At 39.8% G+C, this 20,743-nt stretch overlaps 1 protein-coding gene across 1 annotated transcript; it reads right to left on the bottom strand.

The window, feature by feature from the left end:
• Positions 1-1,960: 1,960 nt before the first annotated feature.
• LOC111855777 (inositol-pentakisphosphate 2-kinase-like) lies at positions 1,961-19,723 on the bottom strand. The gene is made up of 13 exons (XM_023835142.2): positions 19,464-19,723; positions 12,479-12,538; positions 10,955-11,050; positions 10,658-10,724; positions 9,742-9,860; positions 9,513-9,602; positions 9,141-9,199; positions 8,950-9,022; positions 8,554-8,830; positions 7,915-8,050; positions 7,594-7,696; positions 7,341-7,420; positions 1,961-3,413 (listed from the first exon to the last, which is right to left on the bottom strand). The coding sequence occupies exons 1-13, from the start codon at positions 19,542-19,544 to the stop codon at positions 3,188-3,190; spliced, it is 1,467 nt and encodes a 488-aa protein (XP_023690910.1). The 5' UTR covers positions 19,545-19,723; the 3' UTR covers positions 1,961-3,187.
• Between the last annotated feature and the right edge of the window lie 1,020 nt (positions 19,724-20,743).

Raw genomic sequence — 20,743 nt, 5'->3', positions numbered from 1 at the left:
AGGAATAATCATTAAAATTGCAAAACAAAGTTTTTTTCAAGTGACAGAGTAAAAATGTTTTAGCGAAATGTAAACTTCCTGCTGTATAATATCCATAGCAAACTGAAGGTTTATAGTGATGTAAGAATTGGATGTGCATAACGTGCATAATATCGCACGTCGTACAGTCCTACTACAGCCATTCTTTGAATTCAGTACAAAATACCATGCCTCGCTTTGTGATGGTCATTGATGCCGGTACCAGTTTTTACTCCAGTGGAAAACCTGCACCTTGAAGTACCGTGTTTTGGTACCTTCTTAAAGTACCAAAATTATGGTACCTGGTGCAGTGGGAAACTGGCCTTTAGTTGAGCGGTGAATTGGATTCCGTACTTTTTTTTTTTCCTTTACAAATGAGACGCATGCTATTCCTTTATGGTAATGCACCAATACACACAGCAAGACTGGTGCCAGAGTGATTTGATGAACATGAAAGTGAAGCTGAACATGTCCCATGACCTGAGTGTTATTGAGCCACTTTGGGGTGTTTTGGAGGAGTCAGGAAACATTTTCTTCCACCAGCATCACATACTATCACTATTATGCAAGAATGTGTAGGACTTGTATCTGTGATTTCCAAGAAAAATTGATGTTGTATTGCCACAAAAGGAAGCCCAACGCCACACTAATAAAATGTCGTCGTCTAAAATCAAGCGCTTCAGTTTCATCGTATAGCCCTTCTATTTCTGTGTATACAGGCAGATAAGAGATAATGGGCATGAAATGCTAACAGCCAGCATCCCTGGCTGCAAAACTTTCACCACACATATTTAACACTGCTGGCCTTATTGGAGATCCCCCATTTATTAAACACACAGTACTAGTAGACCCAAACCTGTTTTCTAACTTGAATGTTGCAATGAAGAACAAAGAGTTTAAAAGACTTAGTCCTGCTAACAAGAGAGAGCAATAGTGTCACGCACAACACACCCAGTAACAGGCATATGCATTGCTTAATTTTTGTTCATTTTGCATAACTCAGCAATTTCTACAATAATTCATAATAATTGGCTATGACCAGACATCTGTTCCTAGCAAAACAACTCATTTCCTGAAGTGTAAAAAATTGTTATAATTTTCCAAAATCAGCACATTCTTAATTTATCCAAGCTTATTTCCCATACATGCTAACTTCGAAAGTACCGATGAAATCAGCGGCAAGTCCCCAACATGGGGAGAGGGAGAGAAAAAAACATTTGACCTCTCGCCGCACAAGTACAGGCAATAGTTTTAAAAGCTGAAGTGATAAAATCCTCATGAGCGGGGAATGGCAGAGGCATCCTTCATGAAGAGCTTACGGGTTCATGGGGGTCAGTTAGCAGGCAAACAGGAAACAAAGGCGAAAGCCAACAATACCTTCAGTATGTCTCCATTTCGTACGTAGGTCGGAAAGGTCATCCTGTTTTTCCTTTATTCATTGGGAAAAAGCCACATTGGAGAGGGATACCTACCATCTATCGCAGGCACAAAGGAAAATTACTATATTCATACTCAAGAGGATCTGGCCAAGTGTCTGCGCTCATTAGCATGAACCACTTTCAATCTAGTTAAATGAGGAAACAGAACACCGTAAGATCCTCTCCAGCATCCAGTGACTGGCTACACACAGAACGCCAAGCCACTGACTAAGCTCAGCGTCGAAATGTATGGGGAGGATGGGGAGTGAGACCACACCACACGTTTCTGTTCAGTGGAACTTAGTCGCCGTAAACTCAAATAGCTGGTCCTTCAAGATCACAGGCAGACACACATAAAACGACCAGTCAGTCACAGACACTGAAGTCAACATTTCCAGTGAATAAAAAGTTTCTTTCTTATGAAAGTGCTAAATTATTGAACAGAAGGAGACTGGTGTCTTTGCGCCCAGTGACATGCTCAGTAAAAGAAGACACACAGACAATGAAACCACAAACACTTAAGCCAAATGTTTAATGATTTTTTTTTATTTTTTATTTCAGGTGAATTTACTGTTGGCCCACAAAAGGACCTGCAAGCCATTCTTCCACACAGAATATATAAGTTGCCGATAATTTAATAATCATCAGAAAATTCCTAATATTCATAATCTGAAACCGACCATAAACCTGTCACACTGTGCTGTGCAATGGATGATAAAAATGTTTTGTGAAAAACTTGAAAATGTTTAACCTGCACTGTACAGGAATTGTGTAAATTGAAGTCAGCAGACTGGAAAACCATCATTCAACACAAAATGCCATGTAGTTGAACAGGAAGATAAAATAGGAACAGTGAGTGGGCAAGAAAACTTTCATTAAAGGTAAACATTTTAAAAATAAAAAGCCAAAACGCATCACTACTTAAAAATTTCCCACTGCAGATGATGCAGATATAAACACACTAGCAAAGCAGTGTGGGAACACCGGCCAGCTCTTAATGGGGCACAAAGGTTAGCTCGTTTTTTGCAGTCTGCCTCAGACAGGAAACCAAGATGCATTTTAATCTTCCCCAAGCTTAGTGAGTGATACAAGGTTATCTAAAAGGTCCAGCCCAGTAAGGTACAAATGATGAAACAGTAGATTTTTAAATAAATTACTTAGAAAACCTGAAATTCAAACCATTAAATATCTGAGACACACAGTCAGTTCGACCATTTAACAAAATATACTCTGCACCTTCAATCTTATTCACCCAATGAAGCATGCATGCACACAGAGTGGTTTGGGGACACAGAACTATGCTGTACCACCAGGGGGCTCTATGCAACTACATGCCCAGACCATGTTCTATAGCCCAGTGTTTCCCAAGTCGGCCCTCGGGGACCCGTAGACAGTCCATGTTTTAGCTCCAGGAACAGGGAGGGAGCAAAAATTGCAGACTGGCTGGCAGGGAGCTGAGAGGGAGCAAAAAGGTGGACCTTCTGTGGGTCCCTGAGAACCGGGTTGGGAAACGCTGCTATAACCCATAAAGTAAAGCACCTTGTGTTCCAGAAGGTCCCTTAACAAGGATTTCCCAAAACGAAAATAGCAATTGCCAAGACAAGCACCCATAACCTCCTACGAACAGCAGAGCTGCACTCTGTTTTTGGCATTGAGCCTCCTGTCCTCGCTGTGAGGAGAGCAGCCACATTACTGGATAGTCTATATCTCTGAAGCAAGATGTGCAGCAACCCAGGCTATAGAAAGCTTCTTCAGACAGGATGAAACACCAGTGTGCAGTCTTTGTCGTCAAGGAAGAGTTCTGGCAACCCCTGCTTTGGTTCAGACTGCATGCTCTTCACGTAGTTACTGACAATTTGAGAGTCCAGTTTGTAGATGTGAGGGATGCTCTCGTATGGCTTCGGGTCCAAGTCTACGATTGACACAGCGCTTCTAAACTTGGGCTTCGAGTGTGGAATCTCCAGAGTTGATCCGAGGCTGAAAGACAATCCAAAATACTCAATGTCAAATGCAAGGGTACAGAGAGTTGATATACAGTGGTTTAGAATAGTCTCCTACAGTGGCTGTGTATACACCTCTGTTAAAATGGCAGGTTTTTGTGATGTAAAAGACAACAAGAAATCATTTCAAAACTTTTCCACCTTTAATGTGACCTATAACCTGTACAATTCAAAAATATGTTGGGGGAATATATAAAAAATGTACAATAAGCTGGTTACATAAAATGTGCACACCCTTAAACTAATCTCTAATCTCTTAAACTAATCAGTCAGGAGAAGGCTACAAAAAAAATTCCACGGCATTAGATATACCATGGAACATTGAACACAGTCATTAAGAAGTAGAGAAAATATGATCTGATGAAACCAAGGTTGAACTTTTTGGCCACAATTCCAAAAGGAATGTTTGGCGCAAAAACAACACTGTGCATCACCAAAAGAACACCAACTTCACAGTGAAGCATGGTGGTGGCAGCATCATGCTTTGGGGCCATTTTTCATTAGCTGGAACTGGGGCTTTAGTCAAGGTGGAGGGAATTATAAGTCAACTTTGGGCCAAAACCTTTAGGTGTCTGCTAGAAAGCTGAAAATGAAGAGGAATTTCACCATTCAGCAGACAATGACCCCAAGCATACATCCAAATCAACAAAAGAATGGCTTCACCAGAAGAAAATTAAAGTTTTGGAAAGGGCCAGCCAGAGCCCAGACCTAAATCCAACTGAAAATCTGTGAGATGACCTGAAGAGGGCCGTGCATAAGAGATGCCCTCGCAATCTGAAGATTTGGGGCGCTTTTCCAAGGAAGAGTGGGCAAATATTGCCAAGTCCAGATGTGGCATTTTGATAGACTCCTACCCAAAAAGACTAAATGCTGTAATTATATCAAAAGGTGCTTTAACAAAGAATTAATTTAAGGGTGTGCACACTTATGCAACCAGCTTATTGAATGTTTTTTTAAAATATTTTCCCCCTAACAGATTTGTTTGTTTTTAAATTGAATTGTACAGGTTTGTGGGTCACATTAAAGGTGGGAAGACTTTTAAAATGATTTATTGTGTTCTCGTTTTTTACATCACAAAAACCTGGAACATACAACTTTGCTTTCCTTTTATTAATTCAGGAACTTATCCCTTGTGAAATCCCTTCTATTAATTAATTTACTTCCATACCAGACACAGGTCACCAACATTTTCCACTAAACAGGGTTTTCCTGGACTTTGGGCAGCCTTCCCTTAGCTTTCTCTTTCTGTTGATGTGCATTCCCACTTTTAACATGCCCCATTAAGTGAACACATAACTGCTTTGTCTCTTTTCATATGGAAGTCCATAAAGGACATCCATCATTATCTTATTTGTCTTGTTATGTCAAATAAGATTCAAGCTTTAATTGCGATACAAGATCATGATGGTATGACAAGAAATAAAAGGTATTTTGTATAATACAGTAGGACATCACGATTTTGGAAAAATTCCAAATATCGCGATGTGGATTTTGTTGTAATAAATACTGGTGCATTTTATACAATTTTCTCACAAACTCATCTTGGAGTGATTTTAAAACGGCAAGAATGAAAATGAGTTTTGTCTGAGCACATGCAATGCTCACTATAATGCCCTGCACTATAATGTCCATACAATATGAAGGTATGAAAATGCTATATCTAGATGACTAGTGATGTAAGAATTGCATGTACATAACATGCAATGTTAGTATTAATGTTGTACATAGTCCAGCCGTATAATATACTACTAGAGATGGGCGATCCACATTTTTTCAATTCCGATCCGTTTCCGATACACAACTGCCGAAACCGATACAGATTCCGATACAAGAGGTCTTTTTACTTTTTTATACTTTATATATTATTTTTTTAAGCTAGTAGATACAGATGGAAAAAAATGTATAACAAAAAATATTTAATTAGGCTACTACAAACATACATAACGTACTGTTCCACCTCGTTTGTTTTAAGCGTTTTTGAGGCATTTGCAGTTCAATATGAATATCTTCAAAGGAAGTATAGACAAGTGGCGTCAGCGCAGTTACATTTTTGTTGCGATGGCAGCCCTTCTTGTATCACAAGCTGCAGCGAGTTTGCAAAACAGTCCAATTAAGTTAGCGACTGCCAAATCATCCATTGCATTGTTTTGTTTCGCAGTTGCGTGCGCTTTTTTAAATGGGATTGTCCATTAAACGCTATTCCCTCCGTAAAACTTCATTTTACATAGATTGCAAATCGCTCTGCTGCTGATTTCTGTTAAACGCGTAAAATACTCCCAGATCGTCACATCACATCTTTACGCTCCTCGTACTGCGAAGGGTATGTGCATGACGTCAGAGCAGGCGGAAGTCACTGTACTCACGCCCACTGAGTAGCAAAAAAAGACTGAGGAGCAGCGATAGCGTTCGATTTGAATGCCGCAAAAAAAACACATGCAAAATGGGAAAGAGCTGTCGTGCGATTGATTGCCAAAAACTAAATAAGTAAGTATAGGACGTGGATCGGTCACGCATGGCCGATACCCGATCCGTCAAATAGGTCTTGATCGGCGCCGATACCGATCCGAATATCAGTATTGGTGCATCTCTATATATTACAGCCATTTTCAAATTCAGTAAAAAGAAAAATACCCGCCTCACGTTGTGATGTCATTCAGTGTGAGTACCAGTTTTTACACCATTCGAAAGCCAACACCTTAAGGTACCGTACATTTGAGTCTTTCTTTAAATACAAAAAGCATGGTACCTGGTGCAGTGGAAAAGCACCCTCAGTTAATTCAAGCGTGGTACTTTACATGGTCTGCCACTTTTGCAATAAGTCAGTTTGTGAAATTTCTTCCCTGCTAGATAATCAATGGTCTGTAAGTGGTATTATTGCAAAATGGAAGCGTTTGAGAACAAAAACTACCACACCATGTAAAGTAACAGACCATGTAAAGTAACAGAGGAGGGTCACAGAGTGCTGAGGTACATAGTGTGTAAGTTGCCAATGCTCTGTTGACTCAGTAACTGCAGAGTTCCAAACTTCCTCTGGCATTAACCACAGAGCTTCATGGAATGGGCTTCCATGGCCGAGCAGCTGCATGCAAACCTCATATTACTAAGTGCAATGCCAAGCGTCTGATGGAGTGGTGTAAAGCACACTGCCACTGGACTCTGGAGCAGTGGAAACATGTTCTGTGGAGTGACAAATCACACTTCTCTGTCTGGCAGTCTGATGGATGAGTCTGGGTTTGGTAGATGCCTGGAGAATGTTACCTGCCTGCCTGCACTGGGCCAACTGTAAAGTTTGGTGGAGGAGGGATAATGGTATGGGGTTGTTTTTCAGGGGTTGGGCTAAGCCCCGTAGTTCAACTGAAGGGAACTTTTAATGCATCAGCATACCAAGACATTTTGGACAATTCTATGCTTCCAACTTTATGATAACAGTTTGGAGAAGAATGACTCTGTCCCAGTGCACAAAGCAAGGCCCATAAAGACATGGTTTGCTGAGTTTGGTGTGGAAGAACTTGACTGGCCCACACAGAGCGCTGACCTCAACTCCATCAAACACTTCTGGGAAGAACTAGAACAGAGACCGCAAGCCAGGCCTTCATATCCCACATAAATGCTTGACCTCACAAATGCTCTTCTGGATAAATGGACAAAAATTTGCACAGACAAATCTTGTGGAAAGCCTTCCCAGAAGAGTGGCAGCTGTTATAGCTGCAAAAGGGGGACCAACTCCATATTGATGACTTTTGAATCTGTATCATTCATTCATTGGTTTTTCCAAATAAAACCAAAAGTAAAAAAAAAAACTTGTTTTTCAATATTCATTTCCAAAACCAAATGACTCATGGGAGGATCCGTAGGGATCAGGATCAGGATCAACCATGATCCGTTACACCACTGCTGTACTCACATTTCATCCCCTTCACAAGGGGTAAGCGTGATCATGATTGAGCAGTCTTTGGCTGTCATGGCAACTCTGTACTGGTGAACCTGTGGGTTGTCAAGCAGATTTACATTTAAACAAATGAGAACCTCAAGAAAAAACAATTTCTAAGTGATGCATCTTCAGTGTTAAAATTGCTGGTTTACGAGGGGTAAAAACAGTGGGTACTCTGAAATTCCCAGTTGGGCCAGTGTTGTAATTCTGGTCAGGTCCTACTAACCTTCCCCACTGCATATTCGATGGAACCATTATCTTCAGATGGACAGTGTCTCATTCTCTCCAGAAACTTCTCATTGTAAGGCCCATCTATTTGCAATCTGGTCCTGAGAAGTTATGAGAAAATTTGTGAGACCAGTCACTCAAAATGAGGAGACCAAACATTAAAAGATACATTCGAAGAACCCTTTGAAATGCAGCACAATTCCGATTTAAACTTTACACTTGTCTACCCCCCAGTGGAGCAAATGGCTCATTACAAGCCAGACGAGGCAATTCAAAATGCTTACAGTACCCTGATAAATTCAGCTTGCAGTCCACATACCTTTCTTCAGGGCATTCCACTAGGTGCCGCTCAACACGTTTGTACAGAGGATAGAGTCCTTCAATGTCAAGGTCATCCAGTCGCTGAACTTGGAGGATTTTAGACAGGACACAGTCTTTCGGCAGGCTCTGGTGTGCTGTATAACAACGGTAGCGGACAATCTGAAATACCTACTGGACATATCACTAATTCTTACTTTCATGCTCGGCCTGTCTGAAAGTCAAAGATACACAGATACCTAAATGTATTGCCCAAGAAGCCCTAATTACCCAACAACCAGATCAAGCCCAATTACAAACCTGTGAAGGAGTTGCTGAAAATATTCACATTTACTTTTTGCACTCATTAAAAGGGCCCTTGTCTATGGATCCAGGTCCACTGTACCCAAACCCAGGCCAACAATCAATCGCCTCTCAGATTTACTATGGCATCTTCTTCCCATGACAACCATAATTGGCAACTGGACCTGCTAAGTATTTTAGCACACAATTCTAATCATGATGTAATTTAAGTTAATGTTCATTTATTCAAGAGTCTCCATTCTCAAGTTGGTACCAGCTTTGACTTGGCCTGCTTGAACTTGTGGCCATGTTTGCCTTTAACTCAATGCAAATGCTCTTTTAAACCCCGGGCCCTCACCTTTGAGACAATCCAGAAGCGGCAGGCTGGCATGGCACTGGTCCCTGCCCACAGGAACGTAGTCCCTAGTAGGCTGCGTGGGACCTTCCGCATCCCAGCTGGTCAGCAAAGCCGTGATGATGACCTGGCTCAGCTTGTTCAGCACGGCCTTGTTGGATGGGGGATCCTGGATGAGCATGTTGGTCGGGAAGAAGTACGAGCGAAGCTGCTGCGTCAGTTTATTTAGATCATGCTGCTGGCCGGCGTCATCCATGCCTCCATAGATAAGCTCTCCATCCTGCCGAATGTGCACACCATTGTGCTGAGTGGCAATCATCCAGAACAGTAAAGTAGCTGACGATAACCAAGTCATAGTTCCACATGAGCTCTCACGTGCGTGCACACACATAAACTTACCCTGAATATTTTTAAGTTATTTTGTGGCTCATCCAACAAGTTTCTGATTGCAAGATACATTCTCTGTGTGTTCCTTAAAATAAGCAAAACAGAAATTTCTGCTTAAAACATCAGATGCTTATTTTAATACCACAAGATAAGTATTTAAAGGGACTAGTATGACATGCAAACTCCACACATTAAAATCTCACCCTGAGAACAGATCCAAAGGACAGTATTTGCTGAGTCTCTTCCACACACCACTGCTCACCTACAGAAAAGCACATCCATAATTTACCATAACTCTGATAGGTGTAATGTGAAATTACTGGTTACTGAGTCTCAAATTCTTATCCGTGTAAACAGGTGATATTAAGTTATCTACCAGTAAAACCTTTCTGTAAACAGCAACAGAAAAAACCCGAGGGGCTTTAAACACTTATGTTGAACTATTATTGAAACATCAGCTAATCTACTGCTATGCCAACACAAACGTGTGCATGTCAGCGCTGTCAAAGGGGAATCGTACTTTTATTTTGGTTCAGCCTATCATTCGTATTTCCTAACAGGGCTGCAGTGTTTACCTTCAAGCGCTGATGCATGCAGAAGCGACACACCTTCCACTTAACCTCTTTGGTAACTTGCCTCGAAAATGGAAGAAATCCACATTTGGGCTTTAAAAAAAAAAAAAACACACACAACGCATTAAAAATGACTTTGCGGAAGTGAAAACCAGCTCAGAGGAACAACCTCAGTCTCGAAAACAATCATAAGCCAGTCAGAGCTCTGACTTCCACCCTAATGGCAGTGTACCTTGATTTCTATACAAAGTGGGGGTCTGTGCTCTCGATGATGGTCAGGAAACTTGGTCAGATTGGGGAGACATAAGGCCCACCCACTGAACTGGTCCATAACCTTGTCAGTGCGTGATTCTGCGAAACACAAACTTTACGTCAGACGTCAAGGGAATTCTAACTAGCATCATGGTAAGCTTGGTCATTTCTGGTGAAATAGTTCAAATAAGCAAATAAAATAAAATAAATATTCCCCTAAACAAACTAGATAAGCAAGCAGTACAAAACTGCTTCATGAAGTCCTAAGGGTGGATTTTGCTCAGCCAAGTGGATGATTATCCTAACCTACTCTGCCATTTTTAACAACTAGCACGGGCAAGAAATATTTGGCAGGTGCATTGGCTAGCATAGAAACTGAACACATTTTTGTTCCTCATTTTACTTCTGAAATCGCTCTCTCGGCAACGATTCACACTCTGAAAACAAGAGACGGAAGGGTGTACATGTAGTCTTACCAAAATATAATAAAACAAGCATGTCTGGGGACAAGGTAACTACTTCAAATGCTATATTGTACCGTTTGTGCTAAAATACTCTGACTAAACTGAACTCAATCAATTTCTTATTTGGCACTCAAAAAAAGAAGAGAAGAAAAAGACAGACACACATTGCTCTGAACTACCTTTCTCGAACATTCTGGATAGATACTTGTAAGCAATACCTCCAGATTCTGCCCTGTGCTTTTGTGGTTCTGAGAACACATCAGTTATAAAACTAACAAAGTACTTTTTCAGTGGTCCGAAACAGTGAAAGCTTAGTTCATTATAACCTCAATCAAGTGTGAGAAAGGTGTTTATGAAACACTGGACTAAGCACCATGTTGCATCAATAGTTTCCTATTATTATTATTATTATTATTATTATTATTATTTTACCTGGTCTTTCTTGTTCAACCCTCAAAGCCAGCCGCTTCACAAAGTCAAGAGGTAACTTCACAGGTTCCTGCAGAGCAACAACTCAAACTTCAGTGCAGGGAGAGGCCATGCCATGCCTCAGTGCTCATGCAAACCATGATTTGTCAAATCGGTTTTCAGCACATTTGGCTACTTGTAAACAGCACTCACCAGTAATGCTGACAGGGCTATCTTTCTTGGCAAATATCAATAATGATAGTCAGCAGTGTTTTTAAGTTATTACCACAAACGCTCTTGTAACATGCTAAACAGGCTTACTCCGTGGTGCACATTGATCTCCCCAAGCAATGGCCTCATGATGTGTGTACTGAAGTCCACGATATTATGAATGTCCTGCAGAGCTTGTTCTGATGTCTGAAAAGATAGAATAGCAGAAACACACCCGTGACTCACAGTGACATGAGGAAATTTTGCCCAAGCACATGTTACACCCCTCTTTGTCTTCATTAGTTCCCTACAGGTGTTCCCATTGCTCATGTCAACAGTGATGTCCATGGTCAGGATCATAAAATGAAGGGGAAACAAATTCATACAAAATGGCTGGCTTGCCTAATACGAATAAAGAAAAAAAACAACAATTTTGGAAATGAAATTGCAGTGGTACCTCGGTTCTCAACCTCACTAGAACTAAAATTTCTTGAAAGTCGAACAAACCAGTTTGACCTAGAACTCGATCTGAATATCAGAAGTCAAACTGTGAATGCTGACCTAATATAAATTGTACGCGCCAGGAAATTAGTCATACTACAATGCAATTCTTACTTGAATGCCTTCTTCACAGACTGGACGATTAACCAAATAAAGCAGCGCAACATTACAGTAACTAACAAACAAACCACTAACTTACGTGTACTATTTGAGCATTTATGTCATATATTTAAACTTTATTTTAGCAGGTAAATTAACTGAAAACCAGTTCTCACTGCTTTACGTGATATTCGGGAGAAATAGCAGATTACGCATCGGAACTGCCTGGGATACAAATGTCATGCGTGTAACTAAACTCTTCAGCCAATAAGGGCAAAGGTGTGTCGTCCCGGAGGCGGTTCCAGTTTGTGCAGCAGGGTGAGAGGTCGCAATGCATCTAACCGTAATGCATTGCGTCAGGATCAGAATGCGTTGCTTTAAGCCAGCGCTGTAAGCAAGTCGAACGCATCCAATGACCGGACTGGGGAAACAAACTGAAACGTGGACTTAATACAGAGGACTAATGACAACAACCAGAAACAGCTGATCACATGGGGATCCCACACGAGGTTAACAAGGGGGCGTGGCACACGGAAGGAGCAGACAATCGGGGCAGGACAGGGGTAATGTTGGGATAAGATATTTATCGTTTTGGAAGCCATTAAGAAAAAAAGTGCTGCTCTTGTTTTTCCTGTTCATTTTGTGTGTGTGTGTGTGTGTGTGTGTGTGTGTGTGTGTGTGTGTGTGTGTGTGTGTGTATATTATATAAAAATAAAAATTTAGGTGTAATTTTGAGGGGCCGGGAACCAATTAATTGGTTTTCCATTATTTGTTATGGGAAAAATTCGATCAGAACTTGAACTTTTTAGGATTCGATCCAGAGTCCAGAACAGATCAAGTTCGAGAACCGAGGTACCACTGTACTTTTAACAAGACAAAAGATGCTAAAGGCAATGCACAACTGAGTTTACAATCAGGAGCCTTCTGGAGTGTGTGACAGAGGTCTGGGAAAATAAATAAAATGGTCCATCCTGCACATGAGCGCATTCAATTAAAGGGTCTGCATATGAGTGCATTCTAGCAAAAGGATCCTACCTGATGCAGGTGCTCAAGGTCTTCTGTGGAGTACTTAAGAAATCGAAGGACCTGGGAGTGCTGCACATTGGGGATACAAATATTATATAAATAAACTGCACAGGGGAAAAACTGTCATCCAATCCCATTTTTACAGTATAATTATTCAATATTAACACATCCAAACAGCTGTACAAAGATTCAGGTTGTGTAGCTATGTCCTCCTGCTTTTGGTAACCTAACTTACTGTAATTGTATAACATATGTCGATCATTTTTATGCGTCTTTACACAGTGATTTCATTATCATCACTAAGCCCTTTGCTCTTGTTGGGTGCATAGGCCGTTGATGAATATCCTCCATTCACTCCATCCATGGCTTTCTGCTCGAGTTCTCCCCAGTTGAGCCCACTCTCTGACATTTCTGCCTCTACACTTCTCCAGCTGTTTCTGGGACGGCCTCATTTCCTTTTCCCTTCAGGGTTCTATTTCAGGGCTTGACGGTTAATATTTGTGGCAGGTTTTCTGAGGGTGTGACCAATCCAACTCCATTTTCTCCTCCGGATTTGTAAATAAATGGGGTCTTGACTTGTTCTTTTCCACAGGTCCACATTGTTCACCTTGTCTTTCCACCAAATGTGTAGTATCCTTCTTAGGCATGTGTTGATGAATGTTTGTGTGTTTTGTTGTTCTCCATGTTTCAGATCCATACAGCATCACCTGTTTCACATTGTAGTTAAAGATGCGTATCTTCGTGTTGGTGGAGATGTTTTTTGAGCCCCAGATCTTTCTGAGCATGTTAAACACCACTCTAGCCTTGTCGATTCTGCTTCTGCTGTCTGCATCCATCCCTCCGGTGGTATCCACAACACTGCCTAGGTAGGTAAAAGCTCCTCCCTCCTCTAGGGCAGTGCTGTTCATGAAAATGAGGTTGCTGGTTTTGGAGTGGATCTTGATCACTTGTGGTTTTGTTGTATTAGGAGTGAGACCAAGTTTTATTGCATTTTGTGTAAGTCATCACTGTTTAACACCCGTCTTGACTTCAAAGCTCCAGGAAAGCTGGCCTGCATGTATGATTATACATAAGGTGCCATCATACGAGTTCTTGATTAGGTTTATGATCTTGGAGGGGATTCCATAGTGTTCCATTAGTTGCCATAGTGCTGTCCGGTCTAAGCTGTCAAAAGCCTTCTCAAAGTCAATGAAGTTCATGTACAGGGACGTGTTCCATTCAATAGACTGTTCAATGATGATGCATAGTGTTGCTATGTGATCTGTGAATGAGCGATGTTTCCTAAATCCTGCTAGCTGATCCTGGAGCCTCTTGTCCACAGCTTCCTGAAGACGGTTGAGGATGCCCCGATTGAAGACCTTACTGAGCACTGAAAGTAGGGTAATCCCCCAGTAGCTGTTGTTCTTAAGTCCCCTTTCTTTGGTAGTTTCACTATGTGCCCCTCTGCCCATTCGCTGGGTGTCTTTTCATCCTCCCAAATAGGCTGCAGAGCATGCCTGTAGATATATTTATCAGTTTTAAGGGTTTCTGGTGGAATATTGCCAGGGCCAGCAGCCTTTCCTGTTTTCAGTTATTTGATTGCAGTTTTTATTTCCGTTTTTGTTGGTCTGTCACACTTGATCTTTAGCAGTGTCCTGGTCTTAAGAATATGTGGCTTCTCTGCTGGTGGTGTTCAAAACCTCTTGGAAGTGCTCAACCCATCTATCGAGTTGCTCTTCTGGGGTTGAAAGTAGTTGGCTATTCTTACCCATAATCGGTTTATTTTGTCGATGTGTCCCAGACAATTTCCTTGTGATATTATAGAGTTCTTCCATATTTCTTTGAGATGCTGCGAGTTCTGCCTCCTTAGATAGAGAGGCTATCTGTGATCTCTTATCCCTCCTTAGATAGAGAGGCTATCTGTGATCTCTTATCCCTCCTTAGATAGAGAGGCTATCTGTGATCTCTTATCCCTCCTGGTGTTCTGGTTTAAGAAACACCCAAAACATTTTACATTATCTTTATCAGACAAAAACTATGAAGGAAATTATTTCAAGGCAAAAGTTAAAAATATTTTTGAAAACAAATACAGGATAATGACACTTTAGAGGAAGATAATTAGAGTTAGGCAATTTAAATACATTAGAAAAATGGCCCACCCAATAATTTTATGAAGATCAGGTAACCAAAGTTATGTTTAAGTGCAACTTGGATGTAAAGATTTCAGAGGATTTCAGAACATGAGTTTTGGAAGCTTAAACCACTTCATAAAAATCAATCAAGCAGATCAATTGGAAATAGAGCTGGGTGATATGGCCTAAAAATCTCAGATTTTTTCACAATAAATCCAATTTTCGATTTTCCCCTCCCCTACTCAATCAAACTGCAGATGACAAATAAATCAATTTTATAAAAAATATATCAATATATATATTTAGTTTTTTTTACTTTACGGCTAAAGTGAAATCTAAAATCCAAAATCCAAAAAAAGTGAAATCCAAAAAAGATGCTTGTAAGTGAGATGGCAGACCATGCCATTGTAAACACTTTTAGAAACTATGTATAAAAGTATGTATATTTCACCATGTCTTTTGCAATATACATCGCGACAGTGTTTGTTATTGCCTTCCACCGTGTCCCATTCTTATCATATGGCACATAGTTCGAAAACGTGTCAGGGACGGTTGCTTGCTTAACTTTGGATGTTGTGCTGGTGCTGCAGCTATTTTCATTTCGCTGGGAGCTGCACTTCTCCCACTCCGCTGTATGCCTCTGCTTTAGGTGTTGGAATAAATTTGTCATGCTGTTTCCTTTGGTTGCAACAGTTTTTAATTTACCCGTGATGAACGGTGCGTCGCATTAGTTCCGCTTTTGGCGCTCGCGTGTACAATAAGTAATAAAATCGATTTTCATAAAAACACATCATCCTGAAGTGTAAATTCTAATTAATCGATAAAATCGATGTATCGCCCACCTCTAATTGGAAATGGGAGAAATTCAGTGATGTTGCTAACTCTGGGCATCCTACAAAATAATAATAATAAAAAAAAAATCCTTAAACAGGTAACAAAAATGTCTATGGTACAGCCATGGATCTATGGATCTTCAGGCATCTCAAACACATCAGTGTTTGTGAATCTCCCAGAATCAACAGTTGTTCATGGGATGTTACTGCAGAGGCAACCACTGCTCTCCCAAAAAACATTGTTGCCCATTTTCAAAGGACAGCGGTAAAGTACTATTGTAACAATTTTTGTTGATTTCTTTTGATAAATTTCTATAGAGTTTAGTGAAAAAACACTGCATACCAACAACAAAATTCCCATCTCTGAAGCATGGTTTAGGGAGTTTAATGTGGTGGGGCTGCTGTGAATGGTAAATGGACTGCATTTATATAGCGCTTTTCTACTCCTACGAGTACTCAAAGCGCTTTACAACTCATGCTTCACATCCATCCATCCACACTCACATTCACACACCGGTGGTAGAGGCTGCCATGCAAGGCGCCAACTTGCACACCGGGAGCAATTTGGGGTTCAGTGTCTTGCTCAAGGACACTTTGATGGGGTCAGGAGGAACCAGGGCTCGAACCTGCAACCCTTGCGTTGCTGAACGATAGCACTACCTCCTGTGCCACCGTGCTGTGTCACTCTGAATGGCTTGCAATCACAGAGGAATCAGTGTATTCCAAATTGCATCAGGAAATTCTACAGCAGAATGTCAGGATTTCTGTTAGTTCACTAAAACTCAAATGTGGGGTCATGCAATTGAACAAAAGTCCAAAACACAAGGATGGATTAACAACAGAGTGACTCAAACAGAAGAAATTTTGCATTTTAGAATCAATATTCTATCCACATTCCTAATGAAATTCTGTGGCATGATTTGAAGAAAGCCATTCAAGCAAACCATCCTAAAAATATACATGGGTTGAAAGTTTTTCATAGAAATGGGGCATACACTGTAAAAAATGTCCGTGAAATTAACTGAGAAATTCTGTAAAATAGCGACATAAAAAAACTGTAAAAGGAAAGACAATAGAGCAGCGTATATTTGACATTAAGATTTTGTAAAATACTTAACCAAAAACAACTGTTAATTTTTCAGTAAAAATATGTTTTTTTTTTTTTTAATTTTTGGTAGAGTTAACAAATTACTGTAGTTTAAACGCAAACAAACTAATATAAAAACCAGTACAATACAGTTAAAATTACACCATAACAGTGTGAAAATAATATTTTTTTTAATCAGGTCAACTTTGTTTATACTGAAAGAAACCGTGTTACATTTTACAAATTAATATTCTGTGCTTTACAGATGAGAAACAGTAAAACTTTAAATGATATATCAACACTTGCTTTTTGCTATGTGCGCTACGAACCAACAAGAAATAGGCCACACAACTCAGGATTTCTGGTTTGTCAGACAGCTTTTGACGGTACATTTGGGGCTACCGTCAGAACTTCGCCTCATGGCAACACCTCTGGTCCGTTGATAAGAAGGTATTTTTCCACTGAGGTGATAAAAAATACTGCAGCACCGGCGGGGCTCATGTCCCAGCATGCCCCGCGCACATTTGTAAATAGCCCTTGTATTGTTGTTGTTATTGCTAATGGTTATATTTCCTTATTGTCGCGTGTGTTTACCTGTGTCTTATGTGTACCCTGTCCGATCCTCGTGTGTAATTAGCGTCCGTAAATCTCCCACCGTGTATGCGTCTTACAGTTGAGCGTCTGACAACCTCGTGTTTCCTGTATATGAGTGGTTCGGTGCTCTTTGGGTGCCTGATGTAGTTGCCTAATACAGAGCGTGTTACCTCGGCAAGAGAGTGTTGGCAGCTGTGGTTACCAGAGTAATTCCGTAAATAAATTCGTTAAGAATGTAAACAGCTTTATAACTTTTACATAGTTAATTTGTAGATTCAACATCTTCTTTCTGTTAATTTAGCAGGGACATGCTGCTGTTGTACCAGTTATTTCAGTATAGTTTACATCTAATCGTTGTTTATTCTACACTGAAACCAAGTAAACTTTACATGTAGTTGGTGGTTGTTTTACATTGAAATCCAGTACAATTTATAGATGTTTCTGTAAAGTTGTTTACACGTGTACAGTATTTTTTACAGAATAATTCTGGCAACCACAGCTGCCAGCTTTTTTCCGTAAAAACAACGGGATTTGTTTTACAGTGTAGTACGCCAAAACCACTGCAAAGGTTAGATTCACATCTAGAGAACTTGTTTGGTTGATGTTTCTGTTAAATATTGACATTGTTATTTAAAGCACTTGCTCAATGAAGATGTCAAATGTTTGTGTGATAAGACCATCAGTATTGTGATGTAGATAAAGATCAGATCACAGTTTCAAAACCATCGATGCAGAAATCTGAAGAATTTCCATGGGTTCACAAACTTTTTCTCTGCTGTACTTGTTCACATGACCCTGGCGAATATCACCTACAATCTGTCTGTCAGACACATGAGACCTCCTCAGCTAACCACTGTGCTCAACAGCACTTGTCTACAAAAACAGATGTTTCCTCATGCACATTTCCTCTTTCATGGAAGTGGTTAGGTGTTTCTGAACAATTCCCCCTCAGGTCGCAATGATACATAGCACAAACCAGCTCAAACTAACCATGCCTATGGCTGCATGACAGCCAAAGAATTTCAGCTGTGTCTCAAAGGTTAAACAGGGGGTCTCCTTCAACAGTCCCTGGCCAAATGATATAATGAAGAAAACATGCAAAATCCACACAATGTGGAGGCTTTGAGAGAGATTTCACCATCCCAGGTATGAAGCAACACTACAATACAATACTATATGGCAGGGGTATTCAACTAAAATTTAAAGAGGTCCAGTTAGAGAAAAAATCTTGAAGCAAAGGTCCAGATGATCATAAAGTCTAACTATTTAATAGTGTGATATATATTTAAGTAGCCTATTAGTTGCATCAACGTTGTATGTAATCAGTACCGGACTGTCAAATCAAATTAATTCAGTACAATTCAAAAAGTTTTGACATTATTTATTGTCACGTGACATAGAACTTCGGCCAGCTGGCTTCAGCTTTACGATTTCAGGTTCTACTGCTAAACCACTACCAAAAAGACTACAAACGCTGCGCCGGTTAAAATAAAAGCGCCCCGTCAGTTTTGAAATAATAACTAAATGTTTTGGCTGTCGGTCCGGGTCCGTATGGGACAGCTTCTGGGTCCGGACCCGGACCGCGGTCCGCCTGTTAGTGACCGCTGCTATATGGGATAAAATATAGTATTGTATTGTATTGTATTGTAGTGTGTGTGTGTGTGTGTGTGTGTGTGTCTACATATACATATATATACACACCAATGAGTCGAATAACTTTCTCCAAATGATTCAAAACTTTTCTAGGAAGGTCTGCACAAAGTCACACATCCCTCCGTTCACAATGAAGAAAGTTTGGCTAACACGATATCCAGTGAGCTACCTCCTTTCGCAGCGATTAAACAAAACCTTAAAAACCGTCAGAGGTTACTGTTACAGTGTCAATTCCGCCTTCACTTTCGATAAAACTACTCTATGCTACATAGTAACCAGACCATAAGTATATGAGAGAATCTGTGGCATGTAACAACGATGGCTAAAGTTAACCGCATAAACTTTTTGGATTAAAAAAAACTCTTCGAACCGTTTTAACCACTTTAAATCCTGTCATAACGGCTAAGCTATCTATTCTGTACAAACATGAAGGCGTATCTTTTATGACTGTACTACATTTGGCAACATACACTTTCAGTTAAGGTAACCTGGTAAATCACAACGTGACCATAAAACCTGTCCGAAAGTAGCGCTTTCACACCTTCCATGAGAATTTCAATATTCAATTTTAAAACATGGCTCTTTGAATTGAACTGTCAGGTGACTAGTATATTTAACCCCAGTGTCAGTTTTGCCCAGTGCTTCCGTAAATTAATATACTTGCATTCTACATTCAAGAAACAGTAGTTAGCTTGATAGTTAGCTAAGCGACTCACCTGAATATGAGAAACTACTATGCTCTTGTTTCCTTCGCCGTGGTATTTCCAGCCGTTTTCATCCATTTTGTCCAATTCCATAACAAATACCGCCCAGAGCCCTTATAAATTAATATCAGAATCGCTTCAGCTCAATTAATCACCACAAAATTAGTCCGATCAAGTAAAAACAGCACTCCTTCCACACACACAAACCGGTTATCACTGCCTCATTCGCCTGTAACCCATTCCATATTGAAAGGATGTCCCACCCATAACCTAATTTTCTATTGGCTTGTTTTATGCATTGACGATTCCGATTGGCTAGTAATTGACTAAGAATCAGACGGTTTGTATTTATACCCGTAAATGAACTTCCCGAATGTACGGAGAAGTTATGACTGGTACTTTTTTTATTGCTTTTTTCAACAGTATACATACAATGTAAAAAGCATAACAAATACAAATTACATTTTAAAGAAAGAGGCGTACATATTCTTTCTCATTAACAAAAGATTCTTCAGGACCTTATATAAACTGATAGTTTTTACAGCTTTTCGTTTTTTTTTTAGTCCATCCAACGTGTTATAATAAAATTCCAATTCCAACTTAAACTGGCATATCCTCCTGAGACCTAAGGAAAAAAGTGTCCTTCAATTTTAGGTTATTTGTCTTCGGAGGAAATTACATCTTACAATTTAGATTTTTTTCAAATTTATTTTTATTTTTAATTTCACAGCATGTCCTCTTTAGTGTACACCAGGAATAAATACGTTTCCTTACATCAGTGAAAAGATAGATGTAAAAACAAAATGTCCACTACAATGGACATAAATGAATGGGTGGGGTCTCAGGAGAATATATTAGGCTTCTTTGAGGACTATTTGCATTTGTGAACATAAAATTTACCATATAAAATAAACAGATTTAAAATAAAAACATAATTACTATTTTTTCCCATAATAGAATAGAATATCTTTCCCATCTAAAAAAATCTTACAACAAGACAATATTTCAAACAGATGAACAGAAGTGCGGAATGGTTTCTGTGCAGATACCACAAAAGGAACAAACATCAGATATTTCATTTCTGAATTTCTTTAACTGTTTGTTTATGGGATAGATTAAGTGTAAAATTTTAAATTGAATTTCTTTTACTTTATTAGTTACACAATATTTGTTGCTTAAAGTCCATGACGTATTCCAATTGATATTTTCAAACTGGGAATTCCAAAAGAATTTAGACCGTAAGCTAATAGGGTTATGCAGTAATATTCTGATAAATTTATTATTCCACTTCC

Source organism: Paramormyrops kingsleyae, chromosome 6, assembly GCF_048594095.1.
Source record: "Paramormyrops kingsleyae isolate MSU_618 chromosome 6, PKINGS_0.4, whole genome shotgun sequence".
NCBI classification, from domain to species: Eukaryota; Metazoa; Chordata; class Actinopteri; order Osteoglossiformes; family Mormyridae; genus Paramormyrops; species Paramormyrops kingsleyae.
Note: the sequence above shows the minus strand (reverse complement) of the source record. Positions and strands in the feature narration are given on the sequence as shown.